This window comes from Pelophylax lessonae (genome assembly GCF_965119305.1).
Source record: "Pelophylax lessonae genome assembly, chromosome: 9".
In the NCBI taxonomy this organism is placed as follows: Eukaryota; Metazoa; Chordata; class Amphibia; order Anura; family Ranidae; genus Pelophylax; species Pelophylax lessonae.
Window position 1 is genome coordinate 106,813,019 of NC_138776.1, and position 23,662 is coordinate 106,836,680.

A 23,662-nucleotide genomic window follows, 5' to 3' on the forward strand; every position below is an offset into this window, starting at 1 on the left:
TGTATACGTTCACTTTAAATTTGAAGCATTTCCATCAATCCACAAACATAAAAAAAAAATAACTTTGTAAACAGAGATGAGAAAAAAATCACTGAGAAATGTGACAGCAGAGCATAGTTGTATAAGTCTCCTCCAATCAGAGTTGCTGATGAGGCGACAGAGAGTTGTCAGAATTAAGAATGATCTTTTTCCTACTGTCCAGGGACCGCTCGGATAGGATCAGAAATGTTAATGTAACATCCCCATGATTAAATCAGAGTTCTTTTTATATTTTCATATTAAGTACACAAAAAATATTCCTTCATATGTAAAAAAAAATAAAGAAAAGGAAAAATGATGGTTCACATAAATAAATAGATTCAAGTCATTTTGTAACCAGCCAAGTCGGTTTTTGAAGACGTTGCTGTTAAAGAACAGTGTAAAAATCAGTCTTTGAAGATGATGCTGTTAAAGAACAGTGTAAAAATTAGTCTTTGAAGACAATGCTGTTAAAGAACAGTGTAATCGGTCTCCATTTTCATAGGCTCTGTCCCAGCTACATCCTCATACAGCTGAGGTACCACAAGCTCAGGGACCTGCAGCACTGTCCTGTCAGTTGCAGTTTTCTTCCCATTTTCTAGGCGCTTACGCAGTTCAGAAAGAGAAATTCGGTCAGATACCTTCCATATCCAACAAGATTTCATAATGTTGTATCTGCAAAACAAATGATTAGACAAAGACATCATGAATCAGAGAACGCATAACAGTTGTCATAAAAAAAAACATTGAACCAATCACATCTCAGCAATTAGAAAATGATAGCTAATATCTAATTAGTTATTGAAGGAAACACCAGAGCATTTTCATTTTTCAACTAATATATCAAAGATATTACCATAAAAATGTATGTGAAAGCAATATAAATATTAATTAGTGCCTTACAAAATCTGTTTACAGCTGGAGGGCCTCTTCATGATGTTACCCCGCTGCAAATGCTGCAAGATGCTGGAAGGAGGAACCTCTGGGAATGGAGGAGCACCTGAAAATAAAGAGTGAGAGGACATGATTAACAACTTTAGCTCCGAAAGATTTACCCCCTTCATGACCAGGCCATTTTTTGCGATACGGCACTCCATTATTTCAACTGACAATTCCCCGGTTGTGCGACACTGTACCCAAATAAAACGGATGTCCTTTTTTCCCCACAAATAGAGCTTTCTTTTGGTGGTATTTGATCACCTCTGCTTTTTTGTTTGTGCCATAAACAAAAAAAGACCCACAATTTCGAAAAAAAAAAAAAAATACTTTCTGTACTTTTACTTTCTGCTGAAAAACACATCCAATAAAAAATGTTTAAAAATCTAATTTCTTCATCAATTTAGGCCAAAATGTATTCTGCTACATATTTTTTGTAAACAAAAATCCCAATAGGCATAGGTTATAGCGTCTACAAACTTTGGGATATATTTATGGAATTTATATTTATTTTTTATTATTTACTAGTATTGGCGGCAATCAGCGATCTACAGAGGGACTGTGATATTGTGGCAAACAAATAGGACACCTAACTGACACTTTTGACTTTTTTTTGGAAACCAGTGACACCAATACAGTGATCAGTGCGAAAAATATGCACTATGCAATATATCACTGTACTAATAAAACTGGCAGGAAAGGGGTTAACATCTAGGGCGATCAAGGGGTTAAATGTGTGGCCAGCATGTGTAAAGCTGGATACACACTATACAACTTTTGTTGTTAGATTTCCTTTAGGCCCCTTTCACACTGGCGGACCGTTCAGATCCGCCTGTCCGTTTTTTTGGCGGATCTGAACGGTCCCCCCATGCATCCCTATGGGGGATCGGATGTCAGCGGAGACATGTCCGCTGACATCCGATCCGATACGTCAAATACGAACCGACGGTCTGTTCCCATCCGATTTCCCCCATAGAGATGCATGGGGAACTGACAGCTGTGTCTCCGCACACAGCGCAGAGACACAGCTGTCCTCCTGCTGCTCAGCGGGGGATCGGCGGCTCGATCCCCCGCTGAGAAAAACGCAATACGTCCGACGGACGGATAGTGTGAAAGGGGCCTTAGATTTACCTTCAACCATATAGTGCATGGGCCTGCCTGATTGCATATAAATTGAAAGTGTTTAGATTTGACCTCATATTATATGGTTTTGGTAAATCTAAAGGAAAAAGTCTAAAGAAAATTGTATAGTGTGTATGGCCCATTACTGTCTGTGCTGTGTGCTGTTTTTACTAAGCAAGGTGCTGTTTTTTTACTTCCTGCTTTGCATGTTTACTTTTAAAGTGAATTTTAACTTTGCAAAGTGAATTTTCACTTAGTAATGAATAAGGTGAAACAAAGTAAACATTAACTTTGCAAAGAATGCACGTTAAAAAAAAAAAAAAGTTTTAAATGCAAATGACTGAGGAGAAAATAGAAGCCAGCAAAACCTTGTTTAGTAACCTAAGTGAATTTCCTCTTTGAAGAGCGATATTTCACTTAGCTCAGTCAATGAGACGAAGTGGTGAAGTTGTGCAACAATAACACAAAGAAGAGAGCATGCAAGCCATCCTAGTGCAATCCCATTTATTGAACTTATCTTGAAGCAGACATAACTCGATGTGCTCACTAGAGATGTACCGAACGGTTCGCCGGCGAACGGTTCCCGGCGAACTTCGAACGTTCGCGTTCGCCGCTGCGGGCGAACATATGCGATGTTCGGTCCGCCTCCTATACATCATCATTGAGGCAAACTTTGACCCTGAACATCACAGTCAGCAGACACATTCCAGGCCAATCAGCATACCTCCCTCCCACACCCTCCCACCTCCTATAAATAAGCAAGGGCAGCATCCATCTTAGATCATTTCTGTGTTACTGAGAGCAGGGAAAGTGCTGGTGCTGCTGCTGCTGTTATAGCTGGGGACAGTTCCCGGTCTTGTTAGCCAGTGTTCTTGGTACACTCCTGCTGTAAGGACAGCACCCCAAAAAGCCCTTCCTAAGGCTGGTATTTGAGGTTTTTTTGGATATATATATATATATATATATATATATATATATATATATATATATATATATATATATATATATCTATTGTCCCCAAAAGCCCTTTTGAGGGCTGGTATTTGTGTAATTTTTTTTGTTCTGTGATATATATATATATATATATATATATATTGTCCCCAAAAGCCCTTTTGAGGGCTGGTATTTGTGTAATTTTTTTTGTTATGTGATATATATATATATATATATATATATTGTCCCCAAAAGCCCCTTTGAGGGCTGGTATTTGAGTATTTTTTTAATATATATATATATATATATAGCATGTCCAGAACCAGAAAAAAAAGATCATATAGGTGTAAAAGGGGTTCCCACCATCCCTGCTCTACTGAAAAATTATCTTTTTTTTCTGGTTCTGGACATGCTACAGAGCTGAAACTTCACAGGTACACTTTTTAAACCCCCCAGACACTATATCACACAAAAAAAGTTCTTAAAAATTGTAATTTTTCATAGAGAGCCAATTATTGGAAGAAAAAAAAAACTTAACACAAAAAAATTCTTTGGATTTATTGTTTGGGGGGTCTAAAAGGTGTACCTGTGAAGTTTCAGCTCTGCAGCATGTCCAGAACCAGGAAAAAAAAAAACATATAGGTGTAAAAGGGGTTCCCACCATCCCTGCTCTACTGAAAAATTATCTTTTTTTTCTGGTTCTGGACATGCTGCAGAGCTGAAACTTCACAGGTACACTTTTTAGACCCCCTAGACACTAAATCACACAAAAAAAGTTCTTAAAAATTGTCATTTTTGATAGAGAGCCAATTATTGGGAAAAAAAAAAAAAAAACTTAACAAAAAAAAAATTTCTTTGGATTTATTGTCTGGGGGGTCTAAAAAGTGTACCTGTGAAGTTTCAGCTCTGTAGCATGTCCAGAACCAGAAAAAAAAATAGAATCAGGGTTAGGGCTAGGGTTAGGGTTAGGGTTAGGGTCAGGGCTAAGGTTAGGGTTATTTTTAGTGCTTAGGGTTAGAGTTAGAGGGGTAGGGGTAGGGCTACTAACTCTAACCCTAAGTATCTCACCGTAACCCTAACCCTAGCCCCTAACACTAAACCTAACCCTAACCCTCTAACCTTAACCCTAACCCTCTAAGCCTAGCCATAAAAATAACCCTAACCCTAAACCTAACCCTAACCCTAGCCCTAACCCTAACCCTAGCCCTAACCCTAATTCGTATTTTTTTCTGGTTCCGGACATGCTACAGAGCTGAAACTTCACAGGTACACTTTTTAGACCCCCCAGATGCTAAATCCAAAGAAATTTTTTATTTTAATTTTTTTTTAATTTTTCCAATAATTGGCTCTCTATCAAAAAATTACAATTTTTAAGAACTTTTTTTTGTGTGATCCCTCTCCGGCATGCCACAGTCCAGGTGTTTGTCCCCTTGAAACAACTTTTCCATTATTATTGTGGCCAGAAAGAGTCCCTGTGGGTTTTAAAATTCGCCTGCCTATTAAAGTCTATGGCGGTTCGCAATGTTCGCCGGTTCGCGAACATTCGCCGATGTTCGCGTTCGCCGTTCGCGAACAGCAAATTTTATGTTCGCGACATCACTAGTGCTCGCATGATAAAATAAGAGATGGGGCATTTATCATAAAATCCGTTCCTCCACCATGGCTGCTGTAAGATTGAATAGTGGGTAGTGTCCAGTGAATCCCACTGACAGCTTAAGGACCCCAGGAGCCTCCAGAGCCAAACCTAGGTGTGCAGTGGCTATTGCGCATGCACCCAGTCTAGCTGGACTTTGCAGAGTAAAAATTTTTTATGCTTTTGCTCTAGTAAATCAACCCCACTGGGTATAAGAAGAGGTGTTGTTGGGAATTCAATTTTGGTGCACTACTGAGTTTGAATGCTACATGGTATACAACGTCCAAAAACTTAAAGGAGTTGTAAAGGCAGAAGGTTTTGTTATCTTAATGCATTCTATGCATTAGGATAAAAGCCTTCTGTGTGCAGCAGCCTCCCCTGCATCCCCTCACACTTATCTGAGCCCCTTCTCTGTCCAGCAATGCCCACGAGTCCCTCAGCCATCCGGGATTTTTCCCTCCTGACTGGCTGAGACACAGTCATGGCTCCATTGGCTCCCACGACTGTCAATCAAAGTCAGTTAGCCGATTAGGAAATAGAGGGGGCTGGGCAAAACTGCAGCTCCATGTCTGAATGGACACATGGAGCTGCAGCTTGGCTCGGGTGCCCCCCATAGCAAGCTACTTGCTGTGGGGGAACTTGACAGGAAGGAGGAGCTAGGAGCAGCGAAGAGGGACCCGAGAAGAGGAGGATCTGAGCTGCCATGTGCAAAACCACTGCACAGAGCAGGTAAGTATAACATGTTTGTTACTTTTTTTTTTTTAAAACGACACTTTACAATCACTTTAATATGACTCTAATAAATTTGGCTTCATTGAGCAGTGGGCATGCTGCACTGTGAAGACAATGGTTTTCTAGCTGATTATAAAAAAGGCTATAAGCGCTGATAGACAGAAGGCAGTTAATGAAGCATAAGCAAGCTAAAAGTACACCTGTTCTTTAATCACCTTCATTCTCTAAAAATGCCAATCTGTGGGACTGTATTACATGCAAGCAAACAGCCTACAGTGATTTCACTGCGGTTTCTTGGACTACTTGTCCTAGCAGCCCTTGCTGCTAACGTATCATGTTGGTGTGCATGGGTGTTGTCATGTGGATGGGGTCTTGGCAGCACCCTGGACAATACTGCTCATGTAGGATGTAACTGGTCACTTTTCCTGTCAATTTACAGAGTACATAAAACCAAGAGAAAATTATGGACCAGATTGAAAATGGCTGTAAAGCAGTAACTCCCAACCATGGCTGGGACAAGGGGTGGGCAGGAGGGAAATCTGCCCTGGGCATGATGGTTTACTGTAGGGATGGGGGCACCTTCCCCCAGGTACAAGGCAGGCAGGAGTAGTGACAGTGGCAGTGATTTTGACAACCAAGTGACCACTGGGCATAGGATCCTCTAACTTGCACATCATGAACCAGGGGGTTGGGGAGGAGTACAGTTTGGCATCTTTGCCCTGAGCGCTGGATGACCTTGTCCGAGCACTGTTCCCAAATCCAGCCTATTAGTTGAGTTGGGAAAACAAAGATTCTAACATTATGGTTATGGCTTTCTTAAAGAATCGAAGTGATTAGGTGAGTCACATATTGATGCATTTTCATTTTTTTCATAGACTTCACCTTTAATAGGCAAAGGCAAAGACCAAAGGTGATGTACAAAGTTAGGTAATCACAAAAACCATATATATATAGTAGTCATATCAGTGAAACTTAATCTCTGACTAGTATACATTGCTGTACTTTGAACATTACTGCTTGCACTTTCAGATTGGTGACATAGCAAAATAATAATTCAATAAAGAGCTACAGTATATGTAGATGCACTTACTTTGGGTTACACTTCTAATTTTAAAATTGTATGTTTTTGCATTTATTAAGTGTCTTTTACCTTTTTTTTCTGCCACCACCAGGAGACAGGTGACATTGTGTAGCTTTTTTTGGTGATAGAATACCATACAATTCACATGACAAAGAAGGTTAACTGGGAAGTGGATTATAATTTTATACACAGCTGCAAAGGTGAGTCAGAATAAAGAGGCAGTTAAATGCACCAGTCACTAATTTACCTGCCAAAAGCTTTGGATTTCTGTATCACCTAACCGTCTTGTAATTTAAATTCCTATATCCTGATTGGAGCTTCCTATATCTTCTCAGCACCTCCAGCTTCCTCATTTAATTAATAAGTAACACAGTGATTCCATAACATTGGCCAGAAAATGACAGCTAGAATTTATGAATGTAAACTGGATTGCTATGGCCAGCACAGACTTCTTTCCATCTTTTGCACATAAGAGCATTTATGGTAAAATTGGTGAGAATAATATAATAACTACCATCATAGCTATCACCATGATTATTATCAAGTACATCATCATCTACCTCAGGGGTCTTCATCTTCCAACTATGGCCCTCCAGTTGTTCAGAAACTACAATTCCCATCATGCCTAGTCATGTCTGTGAATGTCAAGAGTTTTACAATGCCTGATCTACCTTAACAGATATTTACACTTACCTAAAGTTATCATTTCATAAAGAAGAATTCCAAAGGACCATCTAAATGAGCAAAAAGGAAAAAAAAAAAAACAACCATTAGATCACACACATCAGTACAAAACTAAATGAATATAGATATAATGAAATGGTTTGTAAAGCAATAAGTTAAATGTTATAAGCAACCAGGGCTTTTTTTCTCAGACAATAGGTGCAGGAACTCCCCTCTTTCCGAGGTACTCCTTTTCTCTGGTCCTACCCACCTCCGAGCACCATTCCTTGGTCCCACCTCCGAGCACCATTCCTTGGTTCCACCCCCCTACCCACCTCCGAGCACCATTCCTTGGTTCCACCCCCTACCACCATTCCTTGGTTCCATCCCCTACCCACCTCCCAATACTGCCCTTTTAGACAATACAGAACCAAATATCATTTTGTGGTGCCAAGTAATTTGTAAATAATTTGGGAGTGATAACAAGAAAGGTAGTAAAATAGATCCCCTGCAGCCAGCAACAATAGATCCTCCTAACAATGGACCACAAAATCCCCCCCCCCCCATGAACAATAGACTCTGGCAGCAACAACAGATCTCCCTACAGCTAGCATCAATAGATCCCTCCCTCAACAGTAGATCTCTCCCAGCAAAAACTGACCCCCCAGCTACATAGGACCCATTCCCAGCAACAATAGATCCCCCACCAGCAACAATAGACTCCCTTGCTAAAATATATCCCCTCCAGTTAGAGTAGATCCCCTCACAGCAAGCATCAATAGACCCTGCAGCACACCCCAACACCCCTTACTATTACATACAGTCAGTTCCGAAGGTGCCGGAACTGCGTTCCCCTGCGTTTCCGCTGAAAAAAAGCCCTGTAAGCAACTAACTATACTTTATTTTTCACACTGTAGTTCCCATGTAACTAAAGTTCAATACACAGCTTCCGATTCAACATTTTAAAATCTCTATCTCATTCTGGTTGAGATAGAAGGGCACTTAATCGCTACAAGTTACAAATAGTACTACTAGCAAGAAAAAAATATATAATGGCAGTAAACTTGAATTAAGACTCCATTTGGGCCCATTCACACTTGTATGGTGTATGGTGTGGCATTGCATATTAACATGCATTGCCAAAATGCATGGCAATGCAATTATGCTTCATTGTGAATAACGTCCCAACACACTGTACAGAGACACACACAGTGGCTAGTCAAAACACACAACTCATGCATCGTGGTATGCTGCATTTGAAAATGAGGCCATATGTATTTTTTCATCTATTGGCAGCCCAGTACCATACCAGCACCATAATTAAATGGGCTGGCCTAATGTGACGCACACCAACGCATTCCATAATACATTTAAAGCACCACAATGGATCACTTTAGTGTGAATGGGGACTGATTTTTATGATTACAAAACAGAAAAGTGATTCTATCCCCAATGCCCATTTGCTGCCATGGACTCACTTTCCCATCCCCTGACAGCCTTCCTTACAGCTTAAAGAGCCCACAAGGGAAATAATAGTTTCCAGTACACTATGCAAACAAAAACATCCAGCATAACTAAACAACATAGTAAACATATGATTTACATCTACTAAGACATGTATGCAAAAGTAGATACCATAGAATCTGACATATGTAACCACTTGTCACAGTATTTTACAGGCAGTGCCAGTTTGCATAAGTCTATTTGTAGCATAGTAAAGATAGTAAAGCTTTGTCCACAATAGAGGACATGAGGGTCCAAGAAAAACAGAAAATCCAATAACTAAAGCTGAAATTTAGGCATATATAAAAAGTACAAATTAATGCAGCTCTATATTCAAAATGACCCCAATCTTCAGGGAAGAAAAAGCTATCCCCTTATGGTGGGCGCCCCCCCTCCCATTGCAAGTGTTAACTGTTCATTTGACTAGGGGATGATAAATATGGTGATATGGTAAGCTGACATTCTACACCGCTGTCTGGTGCATGGGATTATGGGCAGCCCTTTATTGTTCGGGATGATGCAACATGCAATAATTATTCTTTGCAGTGGGAAGGAGCCCACTGAAAGGGTACATTTTTTTCCCCCTTTTCAGCTTTAAATGTATTTTTAATGCAGGTATTCTTGCTTTCCCTGTACAACTAAGCCCAGAATGAAGCAACACAAGGAGACAATCAGTTGTGCTGCAGTGCTTATATGCTATGTATTCCCAGAGATGTATAGTAACTAAGTAGAACTACTTCACTACTGTACTTAAGTACCGAAAGGCGGTATCTGTACTTTCCTAGAGTAGATTTTTTTTCCTCCTACTCCTACTTTTACTTCACTACATTTTTTCAATGATTTCAATACTTCTACTCCGATATTTTTATTTGTGCTGCATAATTACTCGTTACAATTATAAAAAATTACCACTGCCAGAACAGTAGATGGCAGGTTTCATGAAGCTCAAAACATGTGTATTATCAGCGCATACGAAAATAAATGCTACTATATGTATAAATAAAAGCTGCATTTGAAATAATAAAAAACAATATGATGTTCAAACTTTTGACTTCTTTCTTTAATAACTACATAACACAGTACTTGTACTTTTACTTTCAGTACTTGAGTAGCAATTTTTTTTTTCAAAACTACTGGTACTTTTACTTTCAGTACTTGAGTAGCAAAATTTTTTTAAAAAACTACTTGGAATACTTAAGTACAAAAAATGTTGAATACTTTAGTACTTCTACTCAAGTCACTTTTTGATCGAGCATTTGCACTTCTACTCAAGTCACTTTTTGATCGAGCACTTGTACTTTTACTCAAGTATGGGTTTGGAGTACTTTATACAACTCTGTGTATTCCAATTCCAATTGTTTATTTAGCTATTTTGCCTTAACTTAGTTATAACGTCCACTACTTGCAATACCGTATAAAATAATGTGCACATTTCATACAAACAGCGTAATCCATTAGATGCTATGTGGATGGGATTATCTAAGTTCTATATAATAAATTAAAGTGGAACATTACCCATAAAAAATTTATAAAAAAAGAATGTTCTTTAGCAAGGAGCATACATTCCACATTAAAAATTATGCTACCAAAATACTTGTGTGCTGTAAATTGCCTCCAACATTGGTCCTTTTTCTTCTTACTGGAGGCTGCCATTTTGCTGAAACCCATAGCCCCAAGCAGCAGTAAAACTTTAGGCTGTCAGTAGATTGGCCTCCACATTTTTGGCACAGTGCTAAAAAATAGAGAGCAACTGAGAATGTTCAGAGCAGAGCCATGCTTTGTATGGCAGTATGCATAGTTGAGCATAGAAACATAGAAACATAGAATGTGTCGGCAGATAAGAACCATTTGGCCCATCTAGTCTGCCCAATATATCTGAATCCTATGAATAGTCCCTGGCCCTATCTTATATGAAGGATAGCCTTATGCCTATCCCATGCATGCTTAAACTCCTTCATTGTATTTGCAGCTACCACTTCTGCAGGAAGGTTATTCCATGCATCCACTACTCTCTAAGTAAAGTAATACTTCCTCATATTACTTTTAAACCTTTGCCCCTCTGATTTAAAACTGTGTCCTCTTTTGGTAGTTTTTCTTCTTTTAAATATGCTCTCCTCCTTTACCGAGTTGATTCCCTTTATGTATTTAAAAGTTTCTATCATATCCCCTCTGTCTCTTCTTTCTTCCAAGCTATACATGTTAAGGTCCTTTAACCTTTCCTGGTAAGTTTTTTCCTGCAATCCATGTACTAGTTTAGTAGCTCTTCTCTGAACTCTCTCTAGAGTATCTATATCCTTCTGGAGATATGGCCTTCAGTACTGCGCACAATACTCCAAGTGAGGTCTCACCAGTGTTCTGTACAGCAGCATAAGCACTTCTCTCTTTCTACTGCTTATACCTCTCCCTATACATCCAAGCATTCTGCTGGCATTTTGTGCTGCTCTATTACATTGTCCTCCCACCTTTAAGTCTTCTGAAATAATTACTCTTAAATCCCTTTCCTCAGATACTGAGGTCAGGACTGTGTCAAATATTCTATATTCTGCCCTTGGGTTTTTACGCCCCAGGTGCATTATCTTGCACTTATCCACATTAAATTTCAGTTGCCAGAGTTCTGACCATTCTTCTAGTTTTCCTAAATCCTTTTCCATTTGGCATTTCCCTCCAGGAACATCAACCCTGTTACATATCTTTGTGTCATCAGCAAAAAGACAAACCTTACCATCGAGGCCTTTTGCAATATCACTTATGAAGATATTAAACAAAATTGGTCCCAGTACAGATCCCTGAGGTACCCCACTGGTAACATGACCTTGTTCTGAATGTTCTCCATTGACTACAACCCTCTGTTGTCTGTCACTCAGCCACTGCCTAATCCACTCAACAATATGGGAGTCCATGCTCAATGACTGTAGTTTATTGATAAGTCTTCTATGTGGGACAGTGTCAAAAGCCTTACTAAAATCTAGATATGCAATGTCTACTGCACCTCCACCGTCTATTATTTTAGTCACCCAGTCAAAAAAATCTATAAGATTTGTTTGACATGATCTCCCTGAAGTAAACCCATGTTGTTTTTCATCTTGCAATCCATGGGATTTAAGATGTTCCACAATTCTATCCTTTAATAGGGTTTCCATTAATTTGCCTACTATTGATGTCAGACTCACTGGTCTATAGTTGCTCGATTCCTCCCTACTACCTTTTTTGTGAATGGGCACGACATTTGCCAATTTCCAATCTTCCGGGACGACTCCTGTTACTAATGATTGGTTAAATAAATCTGTTAATGGTTTTGCCAGCTCACCACTAAGCTCTTTTAATAATTTTGGGTGTATCTCATCAGGACCCTGTGACTTATTTGTCTTCACTTTAGACAGCAATCTTAGAACGTCTTCCTCTGTAAAGACACATGCATCAAACGATTCATTAGTCATCCTTTCAAGTGGAGGTCCTTCTTCTTTTTCTTTTGTAAAAACTGAACAGAAGTATTCATTAAGGCAGTCGGCTAGCCCTTTATTCTCTTCTACATACCTTCCGTCCTTTGTTTTTAATTTAGTTATTCCTTGTTTTAATTTCCTTTTTTCATTTATATATCTGAAGAATGTCTTATCCCCCTTTTTCATAGACTGAGCTAGTTTTTCTTCTGCCTGCGCTTTAGAAGTTCTTATAACTTGCTTGGCCTTTTTCTGCCTAATCTTGTAGATTTCCTTATCTTCATTGCTCTGGGTTTTTTTTATAATTACAAAATGCTAGCTTTTTATTTTTAATGATTTGGGCCACTTCTGCTGAGTACCACAGTGGTCTCTTCCTTTTTTTGCTTTTACTGACAAGTCTAATGCAATTTTCTGTTGCCTTCAATAGTGCACCTTTTAAGTAGTCCCATTTCTCCTGGACTCCATGTAATCCGTTCCAGTCTGATAAGGACTCATTTATGACTAATTTCATTTTTGAAAAGTCTGTTTTTCTAAAATCTAAAACTTTTGTTTTTGTGTGGTGTGATTCTTTCACAGTTCTTATATTAAACCACACTGACTGGTGATCACTAGATCCCAAGGTTTCGCCTACAATGACATCATATACCGAATCCCCATTTGTGAATACCAAATCCAAAATGGCCTCCCTCCGGGTTGGCTCCTCAACCACTTGTTGCAGAGACAACCCCAGTAGGGAATTTAGAATATCTGTACTCCTGGTAGAACTTGCTATTTTGGTTTTCCAGTTTATATCTGGAAGATTGAAATCTCCCATAATGATAACTTCTCCTTTCATTGTCATTTTAGCTATTTCTTCAACTAGTAGATCATCTAGTTCTTTAACTTGACCAGGTGGTCACCAGGATGACTACATGTCACAGCATCAACTTTATACAGTATACTTAGCTGAGTACACTCCTCCAGGAGGACAACATGTCCCAGCATCAACTTTATACAGTATACTTAGCTGAGTACACTCCTCCAGGAGGACAACATGTCCCAGCATTAACTTCAAACAGCATACTTCCCACTAGGAGGACAAAGCAGGCATGCTTTGCTTGGCAGTATACATAGTGGAGCAGGCCCCTCCAGGGGAACTACATGTCCCAGCATTTCCTTCAGGCAGAATACATAGGTGAGTAAACTCCTCCAGGAGAAGCCCATCAGGTGATCTGGGCTGCGTACATGGCAGTTTAGCTGCATTCAGACTCTTATGGAGGCCATTGAGGCCATATCGGTAAGCAGGTGACAATTGGGCTGCAACCCCATACCTCCATCCGACCCAACCCCCCCTCCCCCCCCGGTCCTTGGAGGGGTTGTCTTCTGCGAGACCAGTCTCTGGTGCTGGGAAGGTTGGGGACTGCTGTACTACTCTATTTTAAACAGTATAGGCACTTATTTTTACTTAGCTATACCTACAAAATGGGCCAGCTCAAGTGATCTAGCGGGACTTCATTTTCTGACTAAAGTTCCACTCTAACTAGCGGTAATGAAAATGTAGACAGTAAACCCCAGGTTATTTTACTTCTGAATACATTTATAAAGACAAGGTGATGGTAAATTTCATGAAGATCTGTCCATTTATAGCAATGTCTTTTGTTGTTGAACAGGAAGTTTTACAAGTCTTTAAGTTTGTAAAGTTCAAGTAGTGCAGTACATATTTTTACATTGCTTTTTACTGAATACATTTATAAAGACAAGGTAATGGTAAATTTCATACAGATCAGCCCTTTTATGGCAATGTCTTTTGTTGTTGAACAGGAAGTTTTACAAGTCTTTAAGTTTGTAAAGTTCAAGTAGTGTAGTACATATTTTTACATTGATTTTTACAATCTTTTTACAATGTTATCTTAGGAGAGATCAGGAACTGGCTACCAATGATATTTACCGCAAATATTTATTTGCTGCTACAAAATAAGATGATTATTGTGTATGTGGGTGGAAGGGCTGATGTGATGGAGGACCTTGTCCTAATCACCTTTTTAGGATGGCACACCCTGAAGATGGGGAGAGGGTGTTTCAGGAAACAGAGTGGCATGAGTGCCAAGATAAACAGAAATGGGCATAGTGAGACAGTGTGTAGTTGGCAGAGGCATGCAGACAGATGTAAGGTACCAGGTGGCAGGCAGTGAGTTCAGAAAAAGGCCAAGATTCGTAAATTAGATAATAGCATACCTAGCAAAACCAAGTCTTTAGGTGAGAATAAGATCTGGAAAGAAAGACAGAAATTGGCATTGGGTGCGTTTGTACGTACAGTACCAAATGAAAGGAGCAGTTATAACCAGATATACAAATCACACCTTGGCAACCCCAAATAAACAGAAGAGGCTTAGAGAAGTAGGCCAATGTAGCAAAAGATACTAGAGCAAGTTAAAGTTGGTAAAGCGAGGTTAGCAACCAGTACATAGAAAGTCAGGATATGTTGTATTTGCTTTTTTCAAAGAGGAGCGCCAGGCTCCTTCAGAAAAAAATAAAAGTCAGCAGCTACAAATACTGTAGCTGCTGACTTTTATTATTAGGGTACTTACCTCTCCAACAATCCAGCGTTGTCCTCACCCGAGCCGATTTTTTAATCAGGTGCTGCCACCACCATCTAGACTAGGGAAAACCAGTGGTGAAACCTTGCGGCTTCACAGCAGGTTTCCTACTGTGCATGCAGGGAGCGTGCTGTGCTTTGTGTTTGAACTGGCTTCAGGGTGAGGAGGAGGGGACCAAATTTCTGGGTCAGTTCAAAACCAGGTGCCCGCTCCCCCCTACCCCCTAAAAGGTGGCAAATGTGGCAGCAGAGGGGGGGGGGCAGACACTTGGAGCTTCCCCTTTTGGGTGGAGCTCCATTTTAAGCCAGTCTTTCTCAAAATTTGCGGAACCCTTAAAATAACTTTCTGGTCTCAAGGAACCCTTGCTAATATATACCTACAGCTCACAGCATTAGCAGGTTGGTCACTAGGAAGAATGTGTATTATTTTGGGGTTCAATTGGAAAAAATACTCCCTTTACAGATAGCTGAAGACATCATTGGTGTTATTGGTCACTCCATTGGTCAATCCCTAGCAACCTCTGGAGGAACCCTGGTTGGCAAAGGCTGATAAACACTGCCAACCAAAGAAAAGTGTTTTATTTATTCTAGCTGCCCTTTCATGCACCTTTATAAAAGGCCTTTTTTCTTAGAGACACAGGGTTCAACAAATCATGCCACGTGCTATATAGTTATCTTGTGAAGGAGATTATTCCTGTTTTAACCTTGCCATAGGCAGCTCAAATCTCGTCTGGTTCAGCAGAGATTCAAACTATGTACAGGCAGGCTGAATGTACCCAAGTTAAGTTAATTGATCAATCGATCAACTTGGGCACAACCAGCCTGTGAGATTTTACATGTGATTGTTGCCAGCAGCTATTGTAGCCACTTATACCCCCCGCTGGGAGAACACAGTGGCTCCACGGGAAGGATTCCCCTATCAACAATGACTGTGTTGATGGGGAAATCAAGTAATTTTCTTTCCTGCAGGAAATAAAATCCCTCCATATCAGGCTGACTTTACTGTACATTTGCACTGTTGCTTTAAATGGCCTTTGCAAGAACCTTTTATCTCAATTTGCTGATACAAAAAATAATAGCATGCGTAAGAACATGTAAGCTTTATCATTTGTTGTTGCGCAATGGTTTCGTTAGGAAAAAGACTACTAATGAGAACTCACATATCAGATTTGCTGGTTGCAGACAAATGAAGGAGACGCTCTGGAGCCATCCATTTTAGAGGAATAGGTCGTCGGATGGGAAAAGATCCTCTGGAGTGCATTTCACAGGCTCCTCCTAGGCCAGTCAGTTTAGTAGTAAAATTATGCTGAATAAGAACATTTCTTGCTGCTACGTCTCCATGCACAAGATTATGCTCATGCAGATATTCCTGTGGAGGAACCAGAGTGGTTATGGTCAGACATGTTAACTATATTACAAAGTATCAAAAAAAAAAAAGGCAGTGGTGAAACAATGTAATCAAGAAAAGTACAACAAAAAAAAAAAAAACAAGAAAGCACAATATGTTAACATTGGGCTGCCATTAACACACTACAGCAGTATGAACCAATATGGAGGTTGCTTCAAAATACTGAATAATTCATACATTGGCAGCATGAAATACTATCAACAGTTCATCATGAATGGACTAGTTGGATTTTATATATACACCTAAATAAAAAGGTAAAAGTAGTACTGAAGAAAGTAAAAAGTGTGTCATGCCATACTTATGGGTAGATTTTAACACAAGGGCTTAACTAAGATATAGCAGCCCATGCTGCTTCCATGGGGCTCCAAGATCAGAGAGCGCTAGTCCATTTTCTGAGGAGGGATTGTGAAATTGCTAGCTTAGGGATTGAGAAGTGCAGACTTTTCTATGCATTGATCATAAACTGGGCCACCTGCCAACTGTGGCTTAGTTTCATTTGATCAACTCTCATTTAGTACAAAGCATGGGCTCTGCCAATTCTGAAGTCAAGTCTGTGCTTGAATCTGACTGTGGAGTGACTCATTTAGTCTGCATGGTTGCAATAGGGTTTATTTACAAAAGCCAGAGAGTGCAAAATCAGGCTAATTTCTGCATAAAAACCAATCAGTTTATAACCTCAGCTTGCTTAATTAAGCTTTGGAAATAAAACCAAGAGGCTGATTTTGCACTCTCCAGCTTTAGTAAATAAACCCCAATGTGTTAGTGTCTAGAAACAGCGACCCCCAGTGTTAATGGGTATAAATAGGAACCCTGTAGTGGTGCATTGGTTGCTAACTTCTGACCATGAACTTTAAGAGGGGGAAAATATGGGTATATTATGGGCACATCACACTTCTGATCAGCAACATTTAGGGATGAAGGATATAAATAGATGTGTTTTAGAAGCAACCAGTTACTAATAAGGGCCCCATCTAAATTTTGCTATGGGCCTTGATATTTTTAGTCACACCTCTGCTTTTATAAAATCTTGACGACAAGTTTTTTTTCATTTCTGTCAAATCCTGCCATAGGTCGGATTACGTGCTTATCCCTTTCTTCAGTATAGCATTACCTTCCATCTGTACTGCACTTGCTGACTTACCAGCACAGTGGACAGTAAAGTTTGAGCACATGTAAAAACACCATTTCTATTTGTCTAGTGATAACCTTGTTTTTAAAAGTTGGCAAAGCATAAAAAAAAATGAAATCTGAAATCACATACCAGTGCTGACAGAATCTGTAGAGCGATAATGTAAACTTGGCACTCTGTAATGTCATACAGTATTCCTTGCACTGACATAACATCCTGAAAGATAAAAGAAAACATGGATAAAATACCATTTATGACACATACGTGTGCACTCTTGTCAGTCAATTATCCTTTATTGCCCATCTGCGTAATGGGAGTGGGGTATAGTGAGGATTATTACATTCCAAACAAGCATAGCATTGTGATCTGTACAGGGTAGGGACTTTCTCATTGCTATCTGATTTCTTTGTCCTCAATTGATCATTAATAAAGAGCATATACTGCGCAACTCCCAGCAAATTCAAAGCAAAAAAAGCAGCTGACACAAATCCTGAATAACAGATACAGAAGAAATAAAAAGCAGTAGGTGCAGCGCTTAATAATATGAGCAGTTCATATAGCAGTTCGTATAGTCCACAAACCGAGGTGGAATAGAGGTTAAATTCCAATCAAGATATTAATCCAGGGGCCACCACCAACAATCACCCAGGTGTACAAGCTTCTTACCAGAAAGACAGACCTCCATTACAGAGGTCAGCCCAGCGATATACTAAGTCTCCTGGATACTCCACACCAGCCACCATAACAATCCTTATCTTGTAGCCTGACACCAGACCTCAAATTAGGGAGAAAAGGAAACACTCCTCATGATGCAGCATGTTTAAACAAGCTTCCTGCTCCTTTACACTGATTTGCAAACCTTCCTTCTCCGGTATATAAGTTGTGTGAATAGCACCGCTAGCCACGCCCCCTGATGACGTCTATTCACGACGAAACATGTGGGCGGAGTTTGGCTGGCGTGACGCATAGTACACCGGAGGACAAGGCGGCCATCTTTTTGGTTTCCAGAGCTGCTGCTGATCACCAATGCTGCACCAGATGAGCGATTGTTCGTCTTACATTGTGTAAGTGGCCCCTTTTTAAGTCTAATAAACCTGTTTAAACACGCCCCTTTGGAACGCACACTGCACAGAGCACCACGCAGCGCAGGCCGTGTCACGTTATCCACCAGTGTCGCTTTCCAGCGTCATCGGCGAGGATGAATGCCGTTGTGGTGGGGTTAAGAAGGGCCACACTTGGAGCCCCCCATCAGCAGGGCTGCTCACTGGACCACACCCAGGTCTCGCCAGGTACGTCTTGCACCGATACCTTTTGATTTGTATATATCTGTAGGACTAGCGCAACACTGCAATATTTTTGTTTATACCTCCAGATTTTGTTACAAGGATCATGGCACGCTCAAGTTAACTTTCATCTTTTCTCTTTGTATTACTTCCCATAATACCAGGTTATTTCTGTGTATCATAAACCCCTCAAAATCGTATACGCTCTCAAGTTTATTGCATTAATTGTCAATTATTTTACTCTATGTGTGCTTGATATAATAAAAAAACAAAAATCTGTGTACCTGTATTAAAGTGGATGTAAACTCTCTCCTATACCCAGTGAAGTGAACAGAACAGTCTCAGATACACAGAGATGAAACAAATCTCCCTATATATGTTTTATTTGTATGTTTGCTGTCTTCAGCTTTATATACTGTTTAGACATTGTATTAGATTTTTTTTTCTTCCTGTTTCAGCTGTGGGAGTGAAGTCTTGGCATACCTTGTGTGACAGCTGATTGGAGGAAAGTCAGACATCCCCCCCTCCAGATAGGCAGAGGAAGGAAGAAATGTGCAGAGCTGTGCTGTGAATAAACCAGCTCTCTCCTAATCTATTTATAGCACCTACCCAACACAAATTTCCAGCTGCTTTTATCTCCCATCTCGGAGAACTTATCAGAAGTTATCCTGCTGATAAAAGAAGAACAGAGACACGGGGCTTAGGGATTTGGAGAGAGATAAGTAAACACTACAGATACAGTATTTCCCAAAAGTGACGACACCCCTCACATTTTTGTAAATATTTTATTATATGTTTTCATGTGACAACACTGAAGAAATTACACTTTGCTACAATGTAAAGTAGTGAGTGTACATCTTGTATAATGGTGTAAATTTGCTGTCCCCTCAAAATAACTCAACACACAGCCATTAATGGCAACAAAATTGAGTACACCCCTAAGTAAACATGTCCAAATTGGGACCAAAGTGTCAATATTTTGTGTGACCAACATTATTTTCCAGTACTGCCTTAACCCTGTAGGGCATGGAGTTCACCAAAGCTTCACAGGTTGCCACTCCTCCATGACAACATCACAGAGCTGGTGGATGTTAAAGACCTTGTGCTCTTCCACCTTCCATTTGAGGATGCCCCACAGATGCTCAGTAGGGTTTAGGTGTGGAGACATGCTTGGCCAGTCCATCACCTTTACCCTCAGCTTCTTTATGAAGGCAGTGGTCATCTTGGAAGTGTGTTTGGGGTTGTTATCATGTTGGAATACTGCCCTGCGACCCAGTCTCCGAAGGGAGGGGATCATACTCTGCTTGTTGGCATTCGTGGTTCCCTCAATGAACTGTAGCTCTCCAGTGCTGACAGCACTCATGCAGCCCCAGACCATGACACTTCCACCACCATGCTTGACTGTAGGCAAGACACACTTGTCTTTGTACTCCTCATCTGGTTGCTGCCACACACGCTTGACACCATCTGAACCAAATACGTTTATCTTGGTCTCATGAGACCACAGAACATGGTTCCAGTAATCAATGTACTTAGTCTGCTTGTCTTCAGCAAACTGTTTGCGGGCTTTCTTGTGCATCATCTTTAGAAGAGGCTTCCTTCTGGGCAGGCAGCCATGCAGACCAATTTGATGCAGTGTGCAGCGTATGGTCTTAACACTGACAGGCTGACCCCCCACCCTTTCAATCTCTGCAGCAACGCTGGCAGCACTCATACGTCTATTTCCAAAAGACAACCTCTGGATATGATGCTGAAGCATGGCGAGGCCTGTTCTGAGTGGAACCTGTCATGGTAAACCGCTGTATGGTTTTGGCCACTGTGCTGCAGCTCAGTTTCAGGGTCTTGGCAATCTTCTTACAGCCTAGGCCATCTTTATGTAGAGCAACAACTTTTTTTTTCAGATCCTCAGAGAGTTGTTTGCCGTGAGGTGCCATGTTGAACTTCCAATGACCAGTTTGAAGGAGTGAGAGCGATAACACCAAATTTAACACACCTGCTCCCCATTCACACCTAAGACCTTGTAACCCTACGGAGTCACAAGACATCAGGGAGGTAAAATGGCTAATTGGGAACAATTTGGACATTTTTACTTAGGGGTCAAATTTCATGAATCATGTTTACATCCACTTTAAGCATATACAATCCAGTTTTAGATGGAGTAAAAAAGCGGCAACCCATCATAACAGAGGATGACATGCTGAAAGAAATCTTCCAACCACCCTCAATGGTTGCTTTCAGACAACCACTCAACCCCAGACAAAAAATATTCAGCAGGAAATCCTACTCTGACTACAGGGACACAAATAATGAAACAAAATCTTGCAAGAATAAACGTAAAAACTGTGCAGCCACATCAATCTATTAAAAAGTGTCACACAAGAGGTGCATGCACAGAGGACTCCAAGATGGCGGCTTAGCCTTGGAGCTTTGCACTGCTCCGGTCTTCTGATCCCAGCCACAGCCTTCAGAACACTCGTTCCTGTCCCGCTCCACCAGCTATCAACCTGTTAACGCCAGGGGAATAATCTGATGTCCGGAGGCTCTGCTAGGAGGAACCTATAAAGTCAGATGGACCACATCCCGTAGCAGGCCAGTCTATCCAAGATGGCAGCTGCTACCACATGAGGCACAGACTGTGATACAGAGGAAACCATAGCTGACCAAGACGCCTCGAGCCCTGCAATAACTACTATTGTACATGCCACAGTGAGTAATCACCCCATGCTGCTCCTTAGCCAGCATTACCTTACAGACCTTATCCTGATGCCCCCCCAGATGCAGGTGAGAAGGGGGCCCACAATCCCCATATCACCCCTACTGATTTCCCTTTCATGATAGCCGCATTTTCCACAATGCCATCCAGGGGTCTGGCCCAAACAGCTGCACAGATCACCTCCTCCATCCATGCTAAACTGGAACATTTGGGAACATGGATGGAAGTCATGGAAAAGAAGGCGGATCAATCTGTAGCCAGAATTAACCAAAACACTTCAAGAATACAGGATATCCAGGATCAGTTGGAAACTGCATTGCCCAAAAGAGATGACCTTGAAAACCGTTCTAGACAATACAACTTCAGAGACAGAGGACTCCCTGAATCAGTAAAAGTTAACTATGCAATTTGTTTCTTCATAAAGGACTTAATCCCAGACATCCCAGAACACTGTTTGGAATTGGACAGAGTGCTCAGAGCTATGCAACCAATGCAATCTGATGGTGTGTACCAAGAGACAATATAGTTAAACCACACTTTTACTCTGTCAAGGAAAAGGTAATGAAATTGTCCAGGAAGTCAGATGGGCTCACTATTCAGGGACATCTGGTCCAGGTCTTTGCAGACCTCTCCCCCTTTACCGTACAAAGACATCGCTCTCTGAAACCCCTCCTTCAAGTTCTGGCTCAAAAGGAGATAATTAGCAGATGGTCCTTTCCATTTCGTCTAAATTTCTCATATCGGAACAATTTCTATTCCCCAATGTGTGACAAGTTCAAAGACTAATTATAATATAATATTTCAAAGTCTTAAAGTTTCAAGTTTTTTCTTATACCTTCTCTTAGTTATTCTTGGGCATATTTGTTGTTAAAATACAGCTGGGATGTCATCCAGGATTGCTCCTAGGGTTCTCCCTTTTGGTGGGGCGAACTCTGAGACCCACTATACTCACTGGATACATTACTTTACGGAATATTATGATTGACCCTGTGCAGTTGCCCCTTTGATGCTCCAGGCGGGTAACAAAGAAACCTTTGCTATCTGATTGCTTGACAGGGGTTAAGGAGCAGCTTGGCGACAATTGTTCAGGCCCTATTCCCTCCATGTTTTAAAGAACAGTGCTCTGTGTATTTGAAGTTATCTATTATATCTCTAGACGGGTGAACAAAGTAAATAAAATGCGCCTCAATCTGCCGCTGATGCGTTTATGTTTTGCTCTCAGTGGCAGATTGATGTTCCCCACTTTTTGGGGATATCACCATTCTCAGGTTTTTTGGTGGGAAATGGCTGGACCCTTCCTCACCTGGGTGGGTTACTGGGTTTTTGGTTTCATTGTTTCTCTAATTGTTGTCTTGCAGTCTTTTGCGTCCCCGCCTCTACCTCTTTTATTTTTCTTTTTCTAACCTCTCTCTTTCCTAGGCTCTGCCTGGAACCCCTCCCACATCGATTCGCATGATTGAGACATTGGAAAGGCTCTGGATGCACTGCTTGGCAGGGCGACCTGTCTTCACTGGGTGAGATTTTTTTCTATTTTGAGTTGTCCAAACCTCTGATCCATGGCCAAATCTACACCTTCCAATATGATCATGCAGATTATATCCCACAATGTACAGGCTCATAATTCCTGGTAAAATGGCGAAAATTATTTAAATTATATCATACCCTAAAGACAGATGTTATTCTACTACAGGAAACTAATTTCCCAATCTCTTACAACGCCTCCTTCCTTCACCAGAGCTTCCCCTAATTTTGCCCAGCTAATGCCGTAAACAAGACACGTGGAGTAGCAATTTTCTTTTCCAAACGTTTCAATTTCTCCCCTTCTGAAGTCAGGGATCAGGGATCTGCAGGGTTGTTACCTGTTTGTGATGGGTAACATTGATGGAAAGATCTATGCATTTGTTTTCTATTACACCTCAAATAAAGGCCAAGCAGGATTTTTCGAAATCTTGACACAAACACTGAAGCACTATTTACAGAGCACCATCAACTCCAATACAGCATTTGATCTCTCATTAGATAAATTAAGCAAGGGGATTCCAAAATCAAAACTCCCCCCCACACAAAGCCTAAAAATAGCGAATAATCTTCACTCCCTTGGCATGATAGATATCTGGAGGAAATTAAACCCCCATGCCAGAGACTACACGCACTTCTCTGCCCCACATCACACGTATGCCAGGATAGACCATATTTTCATTAGATCTTCCTCTATTACCCTAGCCATAACATCCAACATTCGAGACGCACCCCTATCAGACCACTTAATGAAGACACTTTCCCTCCGATGCTCTTTATGGGACAAAGGCCTATTCAAATGACATCTCAATGAGGCCCTCCTGAGTGACCCCATACAATGTACAATCCTAGAAAAAGCTCTTAAGGAATATTTTACAGACAATGACAATCACAGCGTTTTGCCAACAACACTTTGGGCAGCCCACAAAGCAGTGCTGAGAGGGAAACTCATTCAAATTTCTTCTCAGCTGAAACATG

At 40.7% G+C, this 23,662-nt stretch overlaps 1 protein-coding gene across 1 annotated transcript in view; it reads right to left on the minus strand.

Annotated features, from left to right (window-relative positions):
- The window catches only part of STYK1 (serine/threonine/tyrosine kinase 1), a 71,299-nt gene continuing 47,637 nt past the window's right edge, over positions 1-23,662 (minus strand). Inside the window, exons 6-10 of the mRNA XM_082266815.1 lie at positions 17,303-17,386; positions 15,794-16,002; positions 7,149-7,189; positions 922-1,018; positions 1-693 (exon numbers count right to left, since the gene is read on the minus strand). Of these exons, the coding sequence (XP_082122941.1) occupies positions 489-693; positions 922-1,018; positions 7,149-7,189; positions 15,794-16,002; positions 17,303-17,386 (636 nt within the window). The 3' untranslated portion in view covers positions 1-488. The remainder of the gene's footprint in view (positions 694-921; positions 1,019-7,148; positions 7,190-15,793; positions 16,003-17,302; positions 17,387-23,662) is intronic.